At 53.6% G+C, this 21,988-nt stretch overlaps 1 protein-coding gene across 1 annotated transcript in view; it reads left to right on the top strand.

Moving 5' to 3' along the window:
- ZFP36 (ZFP36 ring finger protein) overlaps positions 1–21,988 on the top strand; it is a 38,773-nt gene that overhangs the window by 1,741 nt on the left and 15,044 nt on the right. Inside the window, exons 2-10 of the mRNA XM_053267668.1 lie at positions 4,563–5,605; positions 10,275–10,290; positions 10,741–10,894; positions 12,209–12,272; positions 13,677–13,787; positions 14,228–14,498; positions 14,965–15,176; positions 16,563–16,857; positions 18,927–19,047. Of these exons, the coding sequence (XP_053123643.1) occupies positions 4,563–5,605; positions 10,275–10,290; positions 10,741–10,894; positions 12,209–12,272; positions 13,677–13,787; positions 14,228–14,498; positions 14,965–15,176; positions 16,563–16,857; positions 18,927–19,047 (2,287 nt within the window). The remainder of the gene's footprint in view (positions 1–4,562; positions 5,606–10,274; positions 10,291–10,740; positions 10,895–12,208; positions 12,273–13,676; positions 13,788–14,227; positions 14,499–14,964; positions 15,177–16,562; positions 16,858–18,926; positions 19,048–21,988) is intronic.

Raw genomic sequence — 21,988 nt, 5'->3', positions numbered from 1 at the left:
GATGTTAAAAGAAGAGAAAACTTGGATACATTGCAAATCCAGTTGCCTTTCTAGATTAAAAACAGGCCTAAACGTCATAGCAGGACAAATGCAGCTTCTTGCTTTATAGGAAAACGTTGACAGTTAGTTGTGCTTCTGCCCTGCCCTACACCCCCACCCCACCCCGCCTCCTTTCCTCTTTTCTGCGATGATAAGCGGCACAAACAGGAATGCTGAGCTGGTGCTTCCTGGAGTGACACTTTCTGGGTCAAAAGCTGCATTTCTTGCACACGCTGAGAATCAAGCCAGACTTCATGTGTCTGGTGACAGAGACATTTTGGCCTTGAGTTCTCAAATCCTCTTGTTGCTTACAAGGAGGAGTCACAATCCACTAGAATTTTGCGTCAGGAATGTGTCTTGCACAGAACTGATCCAACTTGGAGGAAGTTTGGGGAAGGATCCAAAAGGCTTAGATAGTACTGGACTAGGCCGCTTCTCAGCCATGAAACTTCATGTCCTCTGGCCAGTGACGGTCTTTGACTACCCTACCTCTTGGGGTGTATATTTTTATTTGGGATAAAACTCTATGCATACATAGCCAGGTGTGAAAGATGAGACCTCCTCCCAAATACTTGTCTGTGTTTCCCAGGGTCAGGCACAGCGGCCTCAACAGGATAGTTCAATGGCCCCATGAGGGTGCCGCGTGCTGTAAGAAGCCACTCTGCTTAGAGCCAGGTTAGTTCAGTTGCAAGCCCTAACCAGACAGTTTTGCCAAGGTTGGGGACCTGGTTGCTTCCTATTGGTTCAGTTTTTAGACTTTTTAATGTAAGCGTTGAGTTGCACAGAACTCCTCGGGCAGATTGTCGTGTAGGTAAAACTCAGTAACAACACAAGGTGGACTACCAAAGAGAGAGCTTCAGTTCTGGTTCCCATTGGATTCTTGGCACAATCCAATCGGCAGATGCTTCTCTGCCTCTTCTTAAAAAGAGAGGCAAATGGACCTGTGTAGTACTGGAGATTCCAGTGCTTTGAGCCACCTGCAAATGGATACCTGTAACTAAAGAGGTGTTTCCATTTAAGAATCTGTCTATGAGACCTTCTTTATTTAAACAAAAGATTCTGCCTGGTTAAAAAGCATCAGCCCACCCTCCTCACCCATTCCGGAGCCCTCGGAAGCACCCTGGCAGTCTTGCTCAAGCGAAAAAGGCCGCACCCCTCCCAGGAGACACGCAGCACGTAAAGAGGCCTCCAGTCTTAGGCAGGCATCAGCTAGGCTCCATTTCAACAGCACTTGTTCTGGTCTCTTCTCAACTGAATTCAAGAGCTTCCCCCTTTAAGTATTTCCTTAAAACTCCAGTTTTCTGCTCATCTGACTCACTGGACTGATGCACAGAAAGTTGAGAAATGGAGCAGCCCAAGTTGACGCGTCTTGGGCTGTGGGGCAGCCTTAAGACTGGCGTGGTAAACCCAAGGACACTCAAGCCTGGGCCCTCTCAGGTGTTGGACTACAACTCCTATCATCCCCTGTCACCGTGGCTGAGTATGGCTGAGGCTGATGGGCACTGTAGTTTCACATCCAAGGGCCCAATCTTTGGGTTCAGGGGCCATTTGAAGTTTAGCAGGGTGGAGGAAATGTAGCAAAACCAAGAGTGTTTAAGTTGCTAGCTGGTCCTTGTTGAATACTTTGGGGTGGTGTTTGGTTGTGAGGGAAGGCTACTCCACACATGCCCAGAGGCACCCTCTTCTCTGGCCACTTCACTTGCTGCTTTCAGATTTCAGCCCATGAGTTCCAGGACTGAGCCCTGGAGCATATATAGGCTGGCTTTTCACCCATGGTTTTGGACAAAGCCCTGTGAGGCCTGCCTGGACATGTGAAAGCAAAATACACTGTAGCAATTTTTGACTGGGTTTAAATAATTCCATCATTCTGGAACTTGGTCACTATTACTATCTTTAGTGGGAAAAGAATGAACAGTTGACCCCTGGAAAAGCCACGTATTTGTCTTTAAACATCAGATGTAAGTTCAGCCGGACACCTTAATTTGGTGTTCAGTCCTCCCTTGATTTGTCATTCACAAAGAGCTCTGGAGGGCCGTAGCTTCCTGTTGGAGCTGTACACCCTGCTGGCCGTCCAGGAAGTCGTGGGTGGCTTTTTTTCCTGTGGGTGGCTAGATGCCCTCTCCATTCCTTTCTTGCCTTCACGCCCCTCTCTGTACAGCAAGATGTTTGTGCCAGATGAGGAAAACTCTGTGTGTGTGGGTATTCGATGCCAGAAGCGTGGAGGGGCTATGACTGACGTTCCAAAACATGGGTCATCTTTTCAGATCAAGAGGCCTGCCTTGAAGAGCAGCCATTTTGCATAATGCAGTCATTTTGCTGATTTGGGGGTGGGGGGAAGGGAGCTCGTCTGACGGAGGAGATCAGGAGCAAACAAAAAAAAGTAGGAAATGAAACTTAACAGTCCTATAGCACTGACTTTCTGTTGGATTGATTAAGTGTAATCAAGTCTGTGTCGACTCTTAGCGACCCAACTAGATAGATTCTCTCCAGGATGATCTGTCTTCAACTTGGTCTTTAAGGTCTCTCTGTGGTGCATTCATTGCCGTCGCAGACTTTCTGTTGCTTGGCCTTAATTTCAAGTTTCTAGTCCTTATGGCAGGGGTTCTCAAACCCGAGTCCCAGATATGGCTGGTCTACAACTGCCAATCTTCCCCAGCCACAATGGCATCCACGTTTGAGCCTTGGGGCTCTTTAAAGTCTCCTGTTTCTCTCTTCCTTTTTTGTTCGTCACAATCTCATTCCCTTGACTCGCCTCCTTTTTCACAGGCCTCCTCCTGCTTTTTTGTGAAATCGCCCCTGCCTGTCCTCTTTCTTCGACCCCTTCTTGTCCATCAAGGGCTCCCCTTTCTCAGCTTCCCCTCCTCGACTCCTCCCCTTCTTGGCCGCTTCTTCACTGTCACTTCTCTCTTCCCTTCGCCTCCATCTTGACCCCTCTTGTCTCCTCCCATCTAAGATGGTATCTTTTCTGGGGCAGGGACTCTGCTGCATGTGTTTCTTTCACAAACACCACGCAAATGTCCAGATTCCTGCCCTGGGGGAAACCAAGACAACCTTCCACTTGGATTTTATTCATTTGAGTTCACATGACTGTGTGATGTAGAACACCCAAGACTTTGGGCAGGGCTCAAAACTTGTTTTGTTCCGATTTTTTCCTCCCACTCATAAAACACTACCATTAACTTCCACCAAATATGATTTTAAAGAATAATAGATAAAACTATTGATGGCCATTTGCCCCATAAATATTTTTCTTCAAGCTTGGCCAGTTTCAAGAAACCCCTGGGAAGTTCTCTTGCACAAGTCTAAAGGAAATCTAAAACTCTCTGCCCAGTTCCTGTTCGTGAGATTCATGCAAGGGAATCACACCTTAGAATTAAGAGGCAAGACACTTTATTTATTTGATGCATTTATATACCTCCCATTAGGGAAGTCTCAAGGCGGTTTACAAAAAACAAAAACAACCCGACGTTTATAAACATGTGTTTAGTGTTGCTGTCATGAGGATATTAAAATAGCCAATTAAAAATACACAAAACAGTAATGTGAGTCTCGTGGAACACCCACCCCAACCCTGGTGTTTCGCTCTGCAGCCCCAGAGCAGCTGATCTGCCTCCAGCTCTCGCCCAGCCCCACCTCATGTAAAAATAGCTCCGGCCCAGCCCACCAAGGCTATATCCGTCCGTCTGACGTCACGGTTCTGCTGCTTGCCGTGGCCCGGATTGCTTTCCGAGCCTCTTGTTAGTCCTTCCTCGACTTCCCCAGTATCAAGAACATTCGGGGGGAGTCAGGCAGCTGAACTGGGATGTCACTCTTCTTTTAAAACAAAAACACCTCTTGGAGAGAGACCCACTTTTCTGGAGGGTGATGGCGACCCCCACCTGCTGCACGCATGGACACACCCTAGACATGTTGAAGTGCAGAGGAGACCTTAGTCTGTGGCCCCAAGTGATGCTCCGTCCACACATGAGAGCGGGTGTCACAGATGAGGCTTCCGGGGCTGTGCTCAGTGCTTTCGGCCGCAGGCTGCTAGTTCTTCAGGCCGGCTTCACACGATTCAGGGGTCCATCAGGCCGTGCTGCATGCTCAGTGGCTTAGCTGACGGGCTCCGTCAAGAAGTTCGAGGCAGAACAAAAGTGTGCGCTGTGGGGTTGGAGCAGCTGCTCACGCTGTGGATCCTTCCCAAATACCTCTCTGGTCCTGAAGTGTGAAGCAGGCCCGTGTGTGTGTGTGTGTGTGTGTACACCAGAGAGTTGTGTCTATGCAGCAAGTGGTGGGGAGGTGGAATGAGGGAGGGGCCGGAGATGCGAGTCAGGCTTCCAAGGGGGCTGCCATTCTAGAGGTTCTGGGTGGTGTGTAAAGAGGGGATAAGTGTCAACAGCCACTTATTGGCCGGGGGTGTGTGTGTTATGGGTCACCGGAGACTCAAGGGGGGGGTGCCATGTGCTGCGACCCTTACGAAGGGGATGTGGCTGCTCCGTTCTCACTAACCCCTCTTTCTCCCCCTCCCCCCGCCCCCCTTGCAGAATCTCTACAACCTGTCTCTGAGCGAAGACCACGAAGAGTCTCTCCCCCGCCTCTCCCGGCGCCATTCCACCTCCTCGTCGGACTACAGCAGTGGGGACCCCTCCCCAGTGTGGCCCCTGCGCAGCCTCTGGAGCCCGACGGCCGAGCAGCTCCGGCCGCTGGGCGAACCGGGGCAGCGCCCCCCGCTGCGGCCCGACCGCTCGGTCAGCCTCATTGAGGGGAGGGCGCTCCCGCCCCCGCCTCCGGGCTTCCCTCCGCTCAAGCTGCCGCCGCAGGCCCCGGGCGTGCCGTCCCGCTACAAGACGGAGCTCTGCCGCACCTTCAGCGAGACGGGCAAGTGCCGCTACGGGGCCAAGTGCCAGTTCGCCCACGGCACCGCCGAGCTGCGGACAGTGAGCCGCCACCCCAAGTACAAGACGGAGCTGTGCCACAAGTTCTACCTCCACGGGGACTGCCCCTACGGCTCGCGCTGCCACTTCATCCACGCCCCCGGAGAGGCCCAGAGCCGCTCTGCGTCCACCGGCTCCTCGCCTCAGCTCTTGCGCCAGAGCGTCAGCTACTCCGGGGTGCCGGCCGGCCGCCGGGCGTCTCCCTTGCTCAGCGTCGCCGACCCCGCCTCCTTTGCCCGGGCTCCCTCGGTCTCGCCGCCGCCGGCCTCCACCGACCTCTTCTCTCCGAGCTTCGGCCAGCTGGCCTCGGACCCCGTCTCTCGCGTCTCCACCTTGGGGGAGCCCCTCGCCTCCTCCGCCCCTGAAGGATGCTGCTCGTGCCGTTGTGGGAAGTCCGCCAGCCTCGGCAGCCCTTCCCAGGCCTCGCGGGATTACTTCCCCAGCTTCTCCGCCACCCCTGGGACCCCCACCTCCTCCACAGCCTCCCACCTGCCCCGAACCGCCTCCAGCAACTCCCTCTCCGACCCGGAGTGCTACAGCAGCTCCAGCAGCCTGAGTGGGTCCTACTCGCCCGTCTTTGATCTGCAGACCCCCGGCGGGCCCGTGGGGAGCTCTCACCGACTGCCCATCTTCAACCGCTTCTCTGTCTCCGAGTGAGCAGCCTGCACCTGCCCTTGGTGTGCTTAAAATTCGCTTTGGGTTGTAATGCGGGGAGTGATTTGTCAGTGCATCTCTATGGATGACTTTCCCTTGCAGGGCGGGCTGGGCTCTCCTCACCCTCTAGTCCAGGGCCCCGAAACAAGGTGGCCTTTTCGGAGCAGCTGTGCTCCAGAGGCTGAAGCTGAGGCAAGGCCCGAGGCCCCCTCCCAGGGTGCAAGTGGGTCCTTGCAGATGATGTGGAGCAAGAGGCCGGGACTCCCTCCCGCTTGCTTTCCTGCCTTATAGAATCCGAGTGTGCCTGGAAAACGAGCTGCCTTCCGAGGCAGAAATCCCAATGGGTCCCCATCTGTTCTGTTCCCCCACAAGTGCCTTAAACAGGCTTGGAAGGGTCCCCGTGGCGGAAGGAGGCGGCTCTCTGCTTGCGCTGGCTAGTGACCCCAGCAGCCAGATGACCAAACGGACCTTGACCCAGAGGCAGGGGGCCAAGTTCCCCCCACCCTCCTCACTTCTGTATTCTTTGCCTGCCCCCCCCACACTCACCGTGAGCCCCCTCCTTGTTTCCACACACACACACACACACACACACACACTCACACTGCAGTTCAAAATGAACCGTGTGTCATGTGTAAACAGCCCTCTCTTGTGCAGGGATACCTGCTTTTTTCTCTCGTCCTGTGAAATCCTCCGTGTTGGGCCAAGGGGAAACCTCTGCCCTTCCTTGCCCCATCTTATGCCCCCCCGCCCCCCGCTTCAGTGCCTGAGCATTGCACAAGCAGACTCTCACCTCTCCTAGAGGATTCTGGCAGGAGCTAGGCTTGTTTCCCTGTATGTAGCAGGTGTCTATCCTTTCGCCTGGGAAGGGCAAGAGATTGCACCTTGGAGGAGACAGCTTGGTGGCTGGTTTGTTTGTGTCTTTTAAAAAGCTTTTAAAAACTGTCTTGTTTCTGATATCATACTGTGAACAACCCCCAAGCTAATCCTCTGATACTAGGGGGTTGAGAACTGGGAGCTGGGGAGCTGAGCTTCCGTTTTCTCCCATTTTGCTGTCTTTCTCCTCCTCCCCCCCCGCCCCCCCACAAAGGTCTGGGAACATTTGTCCAACATTCAGGATGACTCTTGGATCCAGGTCTTTGGTCCACAGTAGATGGTGGCGTCTGTCTCCACCCCTGAGAATATGGGCTGTCCCCACCTAGCACTGGGTAGATCTCGAATGCCAGGAGAGAATAGATTTGACGAGGGTGGGTGAGGGTTGAAAATTGACAGGGATGGGGTTATGACCCTCCTATGGGATATGTGGGTCTGCATTTGTGACAGGGTGTGAATGAAAACATTTTCACCAAACAACTCAAGCTCCCCTCCTTGCTCATCCTGGCACTTGCCAGACACACAGTCTCTCAGCCTGAGAGAATAACATCCTTGACTCTTCGTTTCCATCTGTTACTTGTTTACATGGCTGAAGGTTTAATCAGAGGTTGGGATGAGTTGGAAAGATGGGGAAAGAGCCCCCTGATTCTTAGGGACTCTTGATTGGCAACATTAGGTCTGACTGTGTCAGACAAAAATGTCTTTTGTGATACCAACCCAGATTGCTGGCCTAAGGACATAATCTTGTCCATGTTGTCTTGGAAGTAAGTCCTACTGTAGCCAGTGGAGCCTACTTTGAGGAGAACATACATGGGATTGAAGCCTTAATTAGACAGCCACATTATTTGTTGGTTCACCAGCGGCAAAAAAAAATAGGGAAACCTGCAGAGACCAGAGCAGGGCGGGGGGGGGCGGGGGGAGTATTTGTTCTTTTATGAATCAATGTTGAGGCTGACCACCTGCATATAATTATTGTTTTGTGTGTTTTTAAAAAAACCCTCTGTTTACTTTGTAATGATGCGCTAAACCAAAACTATTTATAGACTTATTTATTCAAAAGAATTTTATATTGTATTTATCTTTTTGTAATATTCCAAAATAATAATATATATATATATATGGTGTTTGAAGAAAGCAAAAGAAGAGAGACATTGTGTGAAAACTGTATAAAATGTTTGCTATTAGAGTATTTCCTTTCTGAACTTCAAAAAGAAATTAATAATGGTGCAACAAATAATTACATTATTAATAATAAATTCAAAGATTAGGAGGTCTATGTCTCTGATCTTTTCTTGTGCAAGAATAGAGAAGATGTTTCTTCTGAAGAAGATATATCGCTTTTTACGGCATATTCCAGCAGAAAGGTTCTCTACAGTTTCTAACACACTTTATTTTCATTCACCAACCAGTCATCAGGTGTACTTTTCTGACGTTAAAACTTTGAGTGGGGTGGGGGCACAAAATGCACCAGGGAAGACTAGTCTGCAGGGGGGTGAACATGATGCAAACTTGATACTTTGCATAGAAGGGTTTCTGTTGGATCATCTTGCCCTGGCAGAACCAGAAGCTGGCTCTGGGCAACCCAAGGAAACTGCTCCCTTCAGCCGCTGCCAACTTGGTAGACTTGAAACTAGACTCAGCCAGACTCTTGGTTCCTCTAGGCCAGTATCGTCTACACTGACTGGCAGCTGCTCTCAGTCCAACTTGGAAGACCCAGGGGTTAAACCTGGGACCTTCTGAATGCAACGCTTGTTCTCTACCACTGAGCGGAAGCTTCTCCCCACATTCTATTAGTGGAATAAGTGGTTAGCTAGTTCCTCTCTCGAAAAGGCGTGCACGCTCTAAAAAGGCAGAGACATTTTGTGACCAATACCTACCCAATTTGGCCCACGTCTGAAATTATGAGGCTTTTCACCTCTACCTGTCCCCAGAAAAGCAGGAGCCCAACTTTGCTCACGCAAGTTTCCTTCGATTTCGTGGTCACCAGCAGAAGTAGGCTTTCCCGTGGCCAACTGACTGCAAGATCTCTGCTGGGGGAGGTGTACGCACACACACACACAGCTTGCGTTCCATGGAGACACTGAAGAGAGGCAAGAATGAATAGTTGGGAACATGAATGCTTCTCATGGACATGTTCACTAGGAGGACAGATTTGCCAGAGGATGTTAAGTGTCCAGAGGGGCTTGAAGGCAGAGCTCTCTGGTTCAAAAAAAATGGACACTTGTGCTATTGGCACTGTGGGTAATAGGGAGGGGCTGGGGGAGCTCTACAGTGCCCTCCTCCCGGGTGTCTCCTGGATGACTGGCAGCTGGGGGGAGCTACCAGCCGCCACCACCACCCTTCTAGGCTTCCTGCCAGCCTGCCCTGCCGGTCCTTCCTGCCCCCCAAGAGGGGGCCTTGCTAGCACTTGACCCAGGGCATCTGATAGGCCTTCACTGCCTGCTTTCCTGCTGCCCCAACTGGGGTTTTGCCTAAGGGTTCCAGGTAGCTTCCCATCAAAGAACTGACCTGCTTCAGCCGGGTGGCTGCAGTCAGGAGCCGATGCCCGCAGGCCAACTGCACAGTTGCTCAGAAGCCGGGGAGGAACTCTGAGTCTTGGGACATCCCAGCTGATGCAACTCTGAGCCAAGGAATCTTGCTTGTTCTTTTTCCTGTAAGGGAAACTCCCAGGATCACAGTACACCTGAGGGCCACAGTGTTATGGCTGCACAGCTTCGGCCCTCCAGATGTTCTTGGACTACAACTCCCATCATCCCCAGCCAATAGTCAGGAATGACTGGAGTTGTAGTCAACATCTGCAAGAGGGCTGAAGTTCCACACCTCTGGTGTAAAACAGGCTTCAGATTATTGCCGTGGCAATCACACATGAGATAAAGTCACCAGAAGCCAACTCAAACAGAAAAAGTGTTGAGAATATGTTCCAAAGGCTCCGTTTCTGACTCTGGTGAGCCTCCCCAGCCCAGCCTGGAAGGGAGGGGTTCCCACAGCTATGAATGCAGAGAGCTCCTCCCCAGTTCTCCTGTCCTGAGCAGCTCTGGTTTTTGTTGAGCACGGAAGACTCCCTGGTGCAGAGAGAGCCAGGGATGTCCGTGCAAATAGTGTTTGCACAACTGACTTGCAGGCTCATGAAACCCCAGAGGGGTGAAACTCCACACCTGGGAACTGGCGGTGCTGTGGAGCTCGCTTGGTGCCTGCGTCAGTGCTGACGCTGTGTGGGGTGTGGTCTGCTCACATTCCAGCGGCTTGCAATGCACCAGTGAGTGGCTTTTAGTGGGCACACCCATGCTATCACCCGAACTCTACCTAGACTGGAAGAACTCGCTGTTCGACGGCCCTGCCCGGCTGCCTGACGCTCTTGATAAGCCATTCGGGCCATGGAGTGCAAAGGCACAGGGAAGCAGCTAACTCCAGAGGCGAGAAAAGGCAGCATTGAGTTGGGTCTTTGGGTGGGTTCTGATGCCAGGCTTTACTCCTAGCTTGTCAAGGCACCAGCATGGACAGTTCAGAGAAGTGGCAAACTCCACCCAGAAAGGATTTGTGCCTCAGTGCCTTGCAAGCAAGATCCTGGCCTCCTGCTGTTCCCTCCAGCAGCATTGAGCTGCGTCTTGTATGCTGCATGCAGGAAAAGGCAACCCTCTCCCTTGGAGATGGTGGCAGTAGGGTACTCTGGGCAGGACAGCAGGGCTTCATTGGGCAGTTCTGTGAAAAGCTCTTTGAATGGTGAACCAGCTCTTGGTGGCCTCACCTGCCGGTCTTGGGCAGAAGCCCGTGACTCTCACCCGGCTGCCAACCGTTCAGATCTGTAGGGTGGAAGGTAGAGAAAGACAGGATGTTTCGCTGATTCCTACTCGAGCAAAAGGACCCAACTCCTCTCACCCAGTTATTTCTCATCTACACAACAGATATAAGCCAGACTGAAGCTACCGTGGATGGTATCTTTTGGAAGGGGAACTCTACAGCTGCTTGAAGACTCTCTGTCCTCAAGGAAAACAAACACTCCACATATGCCCAGAAGCGCTTTGCCCTCAAGTATTCTTTTTTAATTGTTCCACCCAGGAGGAAAGCGTGCCACACATGCTCAGAGGCACTCTCTTGGAGGTGCCAGAGTATTTGAAAACAAAGCTCGCCATTCTAGGCCCAATTGTACATTTTGCCGTGACAGTTTGCCATAGGTCTAGTGGCAGGGAGTTCCGCTGTATCCTCCGCCGTGGTGCGAGCAGGACCGCCAGGCTCGTTGCCCCTCCCAGCCCTCGTCTACCCTTAGGGTGGTGCTGACCAAAGTCTCCGGCAGCAGAGGCAGCAGCTGGACAAAGGCTGCTGCTTGTTGCCTGTGCTGACTTGGCTGCTTCTGTCTGTGCAGGCCCAGCAAGAGGCAGCACCCAGCAGCGACTGGGCAAGCCCCGACACGGGCAGTGTTGGTGCGGGAGCAAAGCTCGGGCAGGGGGCAAGGGGCATGATGCAGGCTGAGGCTGCCGTCCGTCCCCTGCTGCCTCTGGTGAGCTGTTTTGACGGCCGCTGGCTTCGCTCTTCGTTCCCCCTTTCACTTCTCTCCATCCTAGCGCTTCCCTGCGACCTCTGAGCTCAGCTGCAGCAGCAGCCTCCAGAAGTCTCCCCCCCACCCCACTGCCAGGCTTTCACAGATGAAAAGGGGCGGGGGGGGGTCAGCCTGGCAGGACCCCAGTTCCCAAGACAGTCTCAAAGCACACCCCTCCGCTCCTCTCATGGTCCCCTCGTGGCCAAACGTTCGGCTCTGCCTGGCGGAATGTGGGGGGTCCTTTGCTCTGCAGCTGCCTGAAACCCCCCACCCCAGATTCACACACCAACCTATAGGCCCCCTCCAGCCTCCAAGGCAGGATGCCTCTGAGTCCCAGTTGCTGCAGGGGAGTCACCGCAGGAGAGGGGGCAGGCCCCTTTCAACTCCTGCCTGTGGGCTTCCCAGAAGCATCTGGGGGGCCACTGTGTGAAGCAGGAGGCGGGACTAGCTGGGCCTTCTTGGGCCTGATCCAGCAGGGCTGCTCTTATGTTTGGTTACGGATTTGCTTGAAAAACAGCACTATCCTTGCCTTAAGGTGGGGGGCTCCCAAGCTTGGATCCGTGGAGGTTCTTGGACTACAGCTCCCATCACCCCCATCCACAACGACTCAAGAATGAGGATGATGCAGTCCAACCATATCGGGGAACTCTAGCTTAGGGGCCCTGCATCATCAGCGGATGGCCTTGAACCCCAGCAGTAGCAGTAGCAGCAGCAGCAGCAGCAGCAGTTCACCTGAATGGACCCAGAGAGCGCCAAGGGGGGCAACGTGGGCAACTCCTCTCTCTCCTGCGCTGCCTGCAGGCTGGCCATGTGTCAGGTGGAGCTGAAGCTCTACCTGACGAATGGCCAGCCTGCAGGCAGCACGGCTCTTGGGCAGGGCAGGAGGAAGTAAGCTGGTGTTACCTGCAAGTGTCCATTTGATGTAAACAATTGATTCCACACACACACACACCCCGCCCTCTACCCATGCGTTCCTGTTTCACTGTCCCACCCACTTTCACTGTGATTTGGGCCTCTGAAAGTGTCTGGCGATCTATTTTAGGGTGCAGCACTTGACAGTTCAGTGCTCCTAACCCCCCGCCCCCCGCACACTCACTCCACGCCTGCCATCACCCCTCCCCCAACGCCCCACGGTTTCTAGAAAAGGGGGCTGCTTCTCACACCCTCACTGTCCTCGGTTCCTCATTTTGTGCCGCAGGGCTCTCAGAGGCCACAGAGAAGTCTCTTCCCTCCCGCCCCCACAACGCGAAATCCCCTCCTCGGTAAAGAAACGGGGGTAGGCGGGCCGAGGAGGGCTTGAGGAACTCAAGACACCCAGGGAAGAAGAAGAAGCAGCGCTGCAGTTCCTGGCCCAAGGGTGGGTGTGCCCTTCCATGAGCAGAGGGAGGGGGCGTCTCAGTGGAGCACCGGGGCCTTCCCAGATTGCTTGCCCCCCCCCCAGGCCAGATAAGCTAGTTGCAGGTTGGAGCTGCTAGCTAGGGCCGCCTGCCTTCCAGGACTGGACTGGCATCTCCCAGCCTTGGCATTAGGGGGGTGGCTTTTGAAAGGACCCTGGAGATCTAAACGGCTTGATGCGGTGAAAAACACTGGGGACCTCTAAAAACCTCCAGAAATAGCTTCAGTCAGAGTTGGCGGCTGTCAGTGTCCTGCCCTGGCTGGAAAGGCGCAGAAGAGGGCAAGCGAAATGGTCAGGGGGCTGAGATGCTTCCCATGTGAGGGGGGCTCTTTAGCTTAGACTAGGAGTCCACCAGCACCTGGGGACCCCCACGGTTGAAAGCCTCGGTGTAGAAAACAGGCCCCAGAAACAGGGCCTGGAGTCAGACGTGTCTTGATCAAGAGGCCTCTGACCTCCTCCTCTCCCAGGCTGGTGGTCCCCTGTGTGCCGGGTGGGGGGGGGAGCTCCCCTTTGCTGAGAAAAGGTGGCAGTGAGTTGCAAAGGTTTTGCTAGGGCTCTGGTTCACAGGCCCAGAGAGGAGCAGGTGGCACAGATCTCCTTCGAGGCGGAAACTTGGTGACCACAAAGCACGTTGCATCACGGGTCGGAAAATATGTGAGCGGCTGAGCGGAAAGGGTGGGGGACCTGGCAACTGGCGAGCCCCAGTTTGAGAAGTGGAGGTGTGCAGCAGCAGCAGCAGCAGCTGCCTTCGGCTGAGTCAGACCCTTGGTCCATCTGGCTCAGAACTATCTACACTGACTGGCAGCAGCAGGCTCCAGGGTTTCAGGCGAGGGCAGGGGGTGTTCCTGGGTCCACGTGGAGACGCTTCCAAAGGGGACTAGACCCAGGACCCTCTGCACACAAAGCAGAGGCTCTACCAGTGAGCTAAGCAGCCCCTCCCCCCCAAAAAAACCCCACAGCTTTTGTAGAGCTTCTCTGTTTGGTTTCTTGCCTGCCATGTTAATTAGGCTTTTAAGCAATCGTGCCTTTTATTCCTTTTGTCCTTTTTATGCCTGTTTAGGCCTGTTAATGCTATTTTGATGCCCCATTTTGTGCCTAAATGCCTTTTAATGTAGCACTGTCCTTCACTCTGCCTGGAATCATCTCCTGTGTCTTATGCTGGTCAATGACTAACAAAGATGATTGATTGGTTGCTGCCACAGGTAGCCAAAGGCAAGCAGCCTCCTCTCCGCTCTTCCCCCAAGTTTCTATTTCTCTGTTCCACCTGCAGCCCCTTCCACCACCTGCCTCCATGCATGGCCTGCATGTGTGCTGCTTTGTCCTGTCAGAACAGTGAATTTGCACAGGCCGGCCTGCATTTCTTCCGGCGGCAAATAAGCAAGTAAGCTCACATGTGTTTCCTCCTCGAGGCTTGCAGGTCCAAACCGTGGGTCCCCTGAGCTTGTCGGGCTGCGGCTGCCTCCACGGCCTGGGAAACCAGCTGGGTCTGCTCTCAGGCCAGAGGGGCGCAGGATGGAAGCCTGGAGCCCCGGGCAACGACCAGCCTCCGACCCCGACCCCCCGCCCCGAGTCTCCAAGGAAAGGAGAAAGGATGAGGGGGCAGCAGCAGCATCCAAGGGCATCCCCTGCTTAGCTTTGGGGGAACATGCAGAAGGCGCTGGGTGGGGCTCAATCGCTGGCATCTTCAGGGAGGGCGGGGGCTCCCGCCTGAAGCTCTGGAGAGCCGCTGCCAGTCAGAGTAGACACGACCGAGCTAGACGGGACAACAGCCTGACCCAGAAGACAGCCCTATGTCCCGATTTGCTCGGTGCCTCCCTTCAGCGCTGTGCCGCATCATCGGGCCCAAGTGGAGGCCAGGCTCTTCGGCCAGGACAGGGCGGCAGGGTGTCCTCTTCGGCCCGCCCGCCAAGCCCCGCCCCTGCTGGACCAAGCTCCCCCCGCCCCCCGAGCTTTCACGGCGCTCCAGACTCCCGAGCCCAGGCAGGCAGCCCTGCGAACAGGTGCAGTTCCCAGGGCTCCCAACCAGCCACAGCTGGGCAGGGGGAGGCCCCCTCACTCCACCGCCCCCACCCCTTTCCCGGGCCTAGACCGGGTAGGGCGCAATGCTGGTGGTGCCCCGTGGAAAGTAGTACCGAGCTCAGTCAGGGGGATTCGCTCGCCCCGCCCCGCCGCGACCCCAGCAGCGGCGCTGCCCTCCTGCTCCGGGGTTGTTGCATCAGGAGCTCCTCCAGCCCCCCCCCCCACTTCCGACACAGCGCAGCGCGGCCCTTAAAAGGAAATGCGTGGAGGAGACGGAACACTCCGCAGTGACGTGGGAGGAGGAGGGAGGGAGGGAGCGAGCAAGCGGGGGGCCTTGGGGGCTGCTGCCGGGCAGGCGAGGAGGGAGAGGCGGCGGCGGCGGCTCGGGTTTCAGGGCTGCCTGCCCGCACCAGGGAGACCCCCAGGCAGGAGAGCGCCCAGCCAGGCCCCCTTGTCTCCAGGCCCTCGGCGGGGGTGGGAGGGTGGTGCATGCAGGCCTTTCGGGGCACCACCAAACCCCCCCTCTGACCCCCTTGCAGCAATCGAGTAACAAGAGAAGCGCCTCCTGCGCCCCCCCACCACCGCCGTCCCTGGGAATTTCCCTTCCGTTGCCTTTCCGGCTGGGGAATTTCGCATCCAGTTGGAGCCAAGGGGGGTTGTCGCGCCGCCTCCTTTTGTCGCTCGTGGACTTGTCAGCTCACCAGCAGCAGCAGCAGCGGGGGCCAGCTTCTAACCAGAGGGGCCCCAGGGGGTATGGGGGCCCTGGGCGTCCGCCCGGAAGTCCGGGGTAGGAGTGCCTCTGCTCAGAGCCTCAGTCCTGATCATTCGAAAGAGTGCCCAGGATTTAGGCATGAGCCGCTTGGGCTCAGATGGAGCCCCACAGGGACAGGGAGAGGTAGTCTGCAAATGGCTACTACACAAGGGTGGATATGCCAGGGCTGCCACATCATGGTCCTTAGAACAACTGCCAGCTCGGTTTATTGGCAGCCAGGCATGACATTTTCCCATCCAGACTCATCGTTTGTAGGGACTGGGCACACTGACCTTTTCGCCACCCAAAACCTGGGAGGAGGACATGACCTGGGGTGCCATCGTGACACATTCTGACTCCACTCCCCTGGAGTCACTACCACACTATCATGAGTTCCCCCAAAAGGCCAAGGACTCCAGTCCTCCAGGTCATAGGTTAATGGCTAGAAGTCCCCCCCCCTTTTTTTTTTACTCCTCCGGAAAGTAGACCACAGAGACCAAAAGGGACTCTGACCAATGGTCGACTCTGTATATGGCAACTTCCTCTGTTCCCATGTCTTAGAGGACTAGCATTCTTGGCTGAGGACCTTTGCTCATTACAGCCGGGATGAAGAGGAAAGGATGCCGCTTCCAGGCCGGCTTCAGCCCAAGCACATTCCCTACAAGGAAAGGCTAAAGGGTTTGAAGCTTTGGGGTTTGTGAGAGTGGGCGTGGGAGATAGAACTAAAAGGCTTATAGGATTCTGTACTGTGTGGAAAGATGATTTTTCCTTCTCTCATAATCCTAGGGAACATGAGGGTCACCCTATTAGCCTGACTAGCAGTAGATGCAGAAGAGATACAAGGAAACATTTGTCCCCACAGCATATAATTAACCTTTGGAACATGCTGCCACCACAAGATGTGGTTGACAGCCACAGGACTGGGGAAATGAATGGAGGTGGAGAAGTCTATGACCTAGTCGTCACAATGGCTAAATGAGCTTCCATATTCAGAGGCAGTATACCACTGCACACTAATTGCTGGGGAGCAAACGGGGGAAAGGGAGGGCTACTTGGAGGCTTCCCAGAGGCTTAACTGGCTGGCTCTCGTGAGAAACCAGACGGACCTTTGCTGTGATCTAGGGCTCTGCTTCTTGTTATGGCGAAAAGGAATCTCCAGGGCCGGAGGAAGTCAACCGCCGGAGCTCAAATGCTGGGAATGAGCCACAGGGCAGGGAGCGACGCCGCCGTGGTGCCCTGCGTGTGGATTTCCTGGAAGAGGGTGCTTGGCCACAGGTGGGAAGCGGATGCTGACGGCCGCGATGGACCTTTGGTCTGATCCAGCCGGGTGCTTTGCACGAACTTTGGCCTGTGACCCAGTAAAACGAGGCTTCTGTCCTTTCTCAGAACTAGAGCTCTTGGCAGGAAAAACGCAGTGGGGAGAATCATCGGGAGCACGCCCAAGCCAGGCCCGGGTGAAGCGGCAGCTGCCAAGAGCAGCCTCGGAGTCCAGCGTGTGCTGAAGGAAGGGAGGAGGCTAGGCCAAGGCTGGCTGCAGCCCCGATGCAGGGGAGGTGGGGCAGGAAGAGCCAGCCCAGCCGGTCTTGCGTCAGCGCTGCAGCCGCCTCCCAGCCGCCTGCGGAATGTGACTGGGGTCAAGAGCAGCGGAGGGAAGAGCAGCTCGCTCGCTCTCTCGCAGGAGGCAAACAGCTGGAGTGCTGACGCAGCAGCAGCAGCCGCCACCCCTGGTGGCAGGGGACGGCTCGGGCCCAGCGGCCAGCAGCGCCACAGACAGGCCCTCCCGCCTTAGCTGTAAGTGCCACACGCGCAGCAGGGCAGGACAGCCAGCCTCCTCCCTACCCCCACCCCGAGCTCCTTCAGTGTCGGCTGCTCAGGCATGGTCCCTTGGCTTGGTTTTGGAAGGAAACCCAGCCAGACCTGCTGTTGCTGCTTCTCCAAGGTGGCAGGCAGGAGTCTCTCCCAGCCCTCTCTTGGAGATGCTGCCAGGGAGGGGACTTGGGACCTTCTGCTCTTCCCAGAGGAGCTCCATCCCCTAAGAAGGGGAATCTCTTCCAGTGATCACACATTAAGTCTCCCACTTATATGCAACCAGGGTGGACCCTGCTTAGCTAAGGCTAAGGCTCTCACTCTCTCACAGTGCTAGAACCAGAGCCAACCCATGAAACTGATTGCGAGGAAATTTAGGACCCACAAAAGGAAGTACTTCTCCATGCTGCACATTATCCATCTGTGGAACTATCTGCCAGGGGATGTGGTGGCGGCTATCAGCTTGGATGACTTTAAGTGGGGCTTAGACAAATGCATGGGGAGCAGGCCCACCAGAAGCTACTAATCCTGATGGCTATAGGCTGCCTCCAGGCTCAGAGGCAAGATGCCTCCGACTACCAGTTGCAGAGGAGCAATGGCAGGAGAGAGGGCATGCACAGACCTCTTGCCTGTGGGCTTCTCAGGGGCATCTGGTGGGCCACAGTGTGAGGACAGGATGCTGGACTAGATGGGTCTTGAGCCTGATGCAGCAGGGCTCTTCTTCTGTTCTTTTGTTGAAACTTGGGTTAGGAATATGAGCCCTTTAGGGAAACTGAGGCAAGGGCCCAGCAAACTGTGCTAAAAGTAGCAGGGCAAAACATAGCACTGAGCTGAAGTCCTCGAAGTGGGCAAAAACAGGCGGTTTAGGGAAGTGGAAGTATAAACAAAGAATGGAGCTTCCACTATGAAAGAGGAGATCAGCAGTGGGGGAGTATAAGACTTTGACCAGCAACCCGCAGCTAGGAGAGGCCAGTTAAGTGCCTCTGGGAAGCTGCCCAGCAGATGGAAACCACTCTTCCTTGTAGCTTGTCCCCAGCACCTGATAGTCCAAGGCAGACTGCCTCTCTACATGGAGGTTCTATGCTGTGCTTTTTAAATGCTTTATTTTATTGATTTTTAAACTTGTTCCCTGCTCTCCAACCCTCTGCTGCCTCTCACGGTCATCACAGCTAATCGCTACCACAACTTCTCCTCCATATATTTCTCTAATCAGTTCTGAAAATGCCGTACTTACCCAAATCAGAGTTTGAATTTAAGAGGACCCCCTTAAAAAGCAGAGACTAAATACCGGTTATTCCATACCTACATTTACTCAAAATGAAGAGGACTCTGAATTTAAGATGGCCTTCCAATTTCTAATATCAAAAATACTGTAAATCCTGTATGCATGCTCACATTAGGATGTGGCTGTCACAACATCCTGTGACAACCAGTTCCATGGGCTAATTACATGTTCTGTGAAGGATTTTCCTCCGGTTGCCATTAGCCCAGGAAAGGGCAGACAGGTGTCTCTCTTGGAAATACTTCTTTTCCTCCCATTTTCCCAACAGACATTAGCCAACCTTTCTTTGTCTTTAGTGGCCTGGACCAGATGCCGTTAGACTACAACTCCTATCATCCCCAGTGATGGCCTTTGGCCACTGTTGCTGGGGGTGATGGGAACAGTACTGGGGACTCAAGGCTGGGAACCCCGATATAATATATTTTCTTAGGGCTCCAGTTAAAAAAAGAGAAAAAACAAGAGCCATCTTGGACGGTAAATGATGTTTTCGGAAGCTACCTTTGATGATGAATGTAAGTTTCCATGGACCACTTGCAGCCACCCTACGGACCCCAGGTTAAGGACCTGTGTCCTAAGGGTGCGGCACCCAAGATGGCCTGAGCCTCAGAGCAGTTTACTTTCAGTAGCGCACTGTGTATTTGCTGTGTGATCTTTGCTTTCAGGGGCCCCAGAACAGCTGGGCAGAGGAGGCCTTGGGGCCATCAGGCTTTCAGAGCCAGGAAAAGCAGATCTGGATGGATGTACCTCAGCCCGTCTCCTTGGATACAGGCCCTTGTTGCCGAGGTATGGGTGACGGTTGCCCGGTGACCCTGGTCTCTCCGTATCAACCGCCTGCTTCCAGGGGCATAAATCTGCAGTTAAATGGCTCTGGAGAAGCTAGCGTCTCTTTCCAGCCTGTTGCTTGCAACCCATCTCTGGGTTAGGAAACAACACAGGCGAGACAGCAGGCCTTCCACAACGGCCTGGAGAAGATCTACAGTTGCCAACTCCTCCCCCCACCCTGCTCCTATGCCTTTATAGTTGCCTAGTAAGCAGACATTTAACCAGTGAAGCTTCTCCCTGCACTGAGTGCCTTCCACAAAGCCCCTAAAAAGCTTCACCTGCTTGATTCCAGGTCGCTTTTAAAAGCACAAGAGCGTAGGCAATTTAAAAAGGTGGCCATCCCTGGCAACTACTTTCTATAGCGGAGGCACTGGTGTACGTGTTGACCATAATGGTGTGTTGCCCAGCATTTCTGCCAAAAGCAAAAACAAACAAACAAAAAATGGTTCCAGAGGTATAATTTTCGCTTAAATTCTTCTTGTGTGTGTTGAAATCCAGTTCTTGAAGTTTGAAATTCAAACACAGATCGTTTTAAAAACTTCGTAATGTTCATATTTTGTTAAGTCTTGTCTTCGAACCCCAGCTGTTCCTCACACAACCCTTGAGTGATCTCTGAAAAACAAATAGTGTTCCAGCCTGGGTGGGTGTCCACCCTAGCATGCGACACATGGTTTTTGTGTTGACTGTCTGACTCATGGGCACCCAAAGTGAGCAGAAAGTGCACGTTATTTCCCCAGAATCGGCAGCTCGTTGTGCAATACTTGGATCATTTTGTCCTGATGTTTCTCAGATTGTTTAGGCTAGTCAGGGTGAAGGATGGTTGGAGAATCTGCCTTAGAATAGTCAGTTTTATTTCCTGTCGGGGTCCCATGCTAGTCAGCTGCCTGACTGGCAGAAATCCATCTGGTAAAGCTTTTCCCAGTCTGTGCATTAAGTTCTGGGGAGAGCTTGAGCTGCTGGACTTCAACCCGTTTCTGTTGTTCTTAAAGGTGTTGGAGCCCTGCCAGTCAGAAAGGTGGTGATCTTATCTTGCTTTTGCTTGGGATGGGGAGGTGGGGAGGCTGGATCAGGTGGGACTTTCCCTTTTCCATCTCTGGTTAACGTGTTGTTTTTTGTTTGTTTGTTGGTGTAAGAGTGCTATGAGTTGCCAGCTTTTTACTGGTCTTTGCTCCTGTGTCTTTAACAGCTTCTTGATGTGCTTGTAAATAACTAGGTAGCACTCGGAGACTAACTGAAGAGATTATGTGATGGTTTAATATAATATAATGTTTCATGGGTGACAAACCACTTCTTCAAATGCTGGGTAATTACTGGAGAAATAAACAGGGCAGTTGAAATCACAGGAGGGGAACGTTTTATGATTCTTGAAGGGACAGGAGTTAAAATACATCCGATATAATCCTTGTAGTGCGACAAGAAACATTTTCTGTGCAGAGTTTAGCAGGTGATGACTCTGTTCTTGGTGGCCTGAAGGTCCCCACCTGCTCATTCCAGTTGATCAAACTGTTGTTAGCGAGGTGGGCCTTTTCCCCCTAGTCAGTTGGCAATCCTGTGTTGCCACATATCGGAATTCCCAGCTTCATTAACTGGATGTCCACTTAAAGCTTGCTCAAGTGAGTCTTGAACAAAGGCACAATTATGCTTTGTAATGGATTAACAACAACAACAACATCTGCCTTGTATCACTGTATTTTTCTATGCAGTTTGTCCCAAGTGTTGAAATCTGTATTTTTAATAGGTTGGGAGTCTGTGTTTAAAAAGGGGCACAGACTCTCAACCCATTAAAAATAGCCACATAATGAGTAGAAATCAACAGGTGATGCCTCTTTCACCAGCAAGCTTCACCTGTTGAATTTCTGCCCCTCATGCAGCTGTTAAAGGCCTGGAAGGCCTGTCTCCTGCAGTCACCAGAGTCTCCATCCAGCGCCAGCAAGCAGCTTTGCCTTGGGCCTGTGCTAACCTTTGATTCTGGTTTCTAAGAAATCTGTGGCAAGGATCAACAGAGACCTCTCCACTGCAGGTCATGATTCATCATCACGTGGACGGTGTATCTCCCTGATGAACTTGGCCAGCAAAAGGTGGAACAAACTGTTTTGACCTGCACGGTCAGGGCCTGCCGCAGGATCCGGCCAGCTCAGCCAGGGGCCCAGGACCACCCCAGGGCTGAGCCCTGAGACCCTGGTGGGGAAAGGTGGTGTTGCCACACTCCATGCCATATTTCTTTGCCTAGAAAAGAAATAGGGGGTGGCCAGCCCCCTCCAGCAGTTGGCAGGAGATGATGGGAGTTGTAGTCTCACAACTGCTGGAGAACCTCCGGCTGGCCACCCCAGCTACTGTATAAAGCTGCTCCTCACCGGTGCACAGGGACCCAGTGGCAGGGGGCTGCGTCAGAGGTCACAGCCAAATATGGCAGACGGGACACCGGCACCATTTCCCCACCTCCACTGCTGGGGGGGGGGCTGTGGAGAGACTGGTCCAAGGGGCCCCACAAACCTGGCACTGGCAGGGTGTGTGGGTGTGTGGGTGTGATTTTTCAAAAACAACTCTCTTTTTTAACCAAAGAAACAGGATTGAAACAAAAGGTTGTGGCAGGTTACAGCCCCCCCCCCCCCGGAAATCCTGAGTGCAGCGAGAGCAAGGTCCAATAAAAAGCAAAGCAGCCATCAATGGCAGGATGGGTCCCTGCAGGCCTTGTCAATGCTGCCCTCCGCTGGAGCAAAAGCAGCACTACATCACTTGTGCATGGACATACTGTGGCCGAGACCTTCATTCAGACATGCGTGTAGCCAGTGAGTGTGTGGGGGGGGGGGGGATACTCATGCTGATTTTTGACAAGGTTTGCTCCCTTAGAAATGGAAGAGAGGTGATCGCATTGCAGGGCTTTCCACTTTCAGTGTGTTCA

The sequence above is a fragment of the Hemicordylus capensis genome, chromosome 7, assembly GCF_027244095.1.
Source record: "Hemicordylus capensis ecotype Gifberg chromosome 7, rHemCap1.1.pri, whole genome shotgun sequence".
Lineage (NCBI taxonomy): Eukaryota > Metazoa > Chordata > Lepidosauria > Squamata > Cordylidae > Hemicordylus > Hemicordylus capensis.
This window is presented reverse-complemented; position numbering and strand designations above follow the sequence as displayed.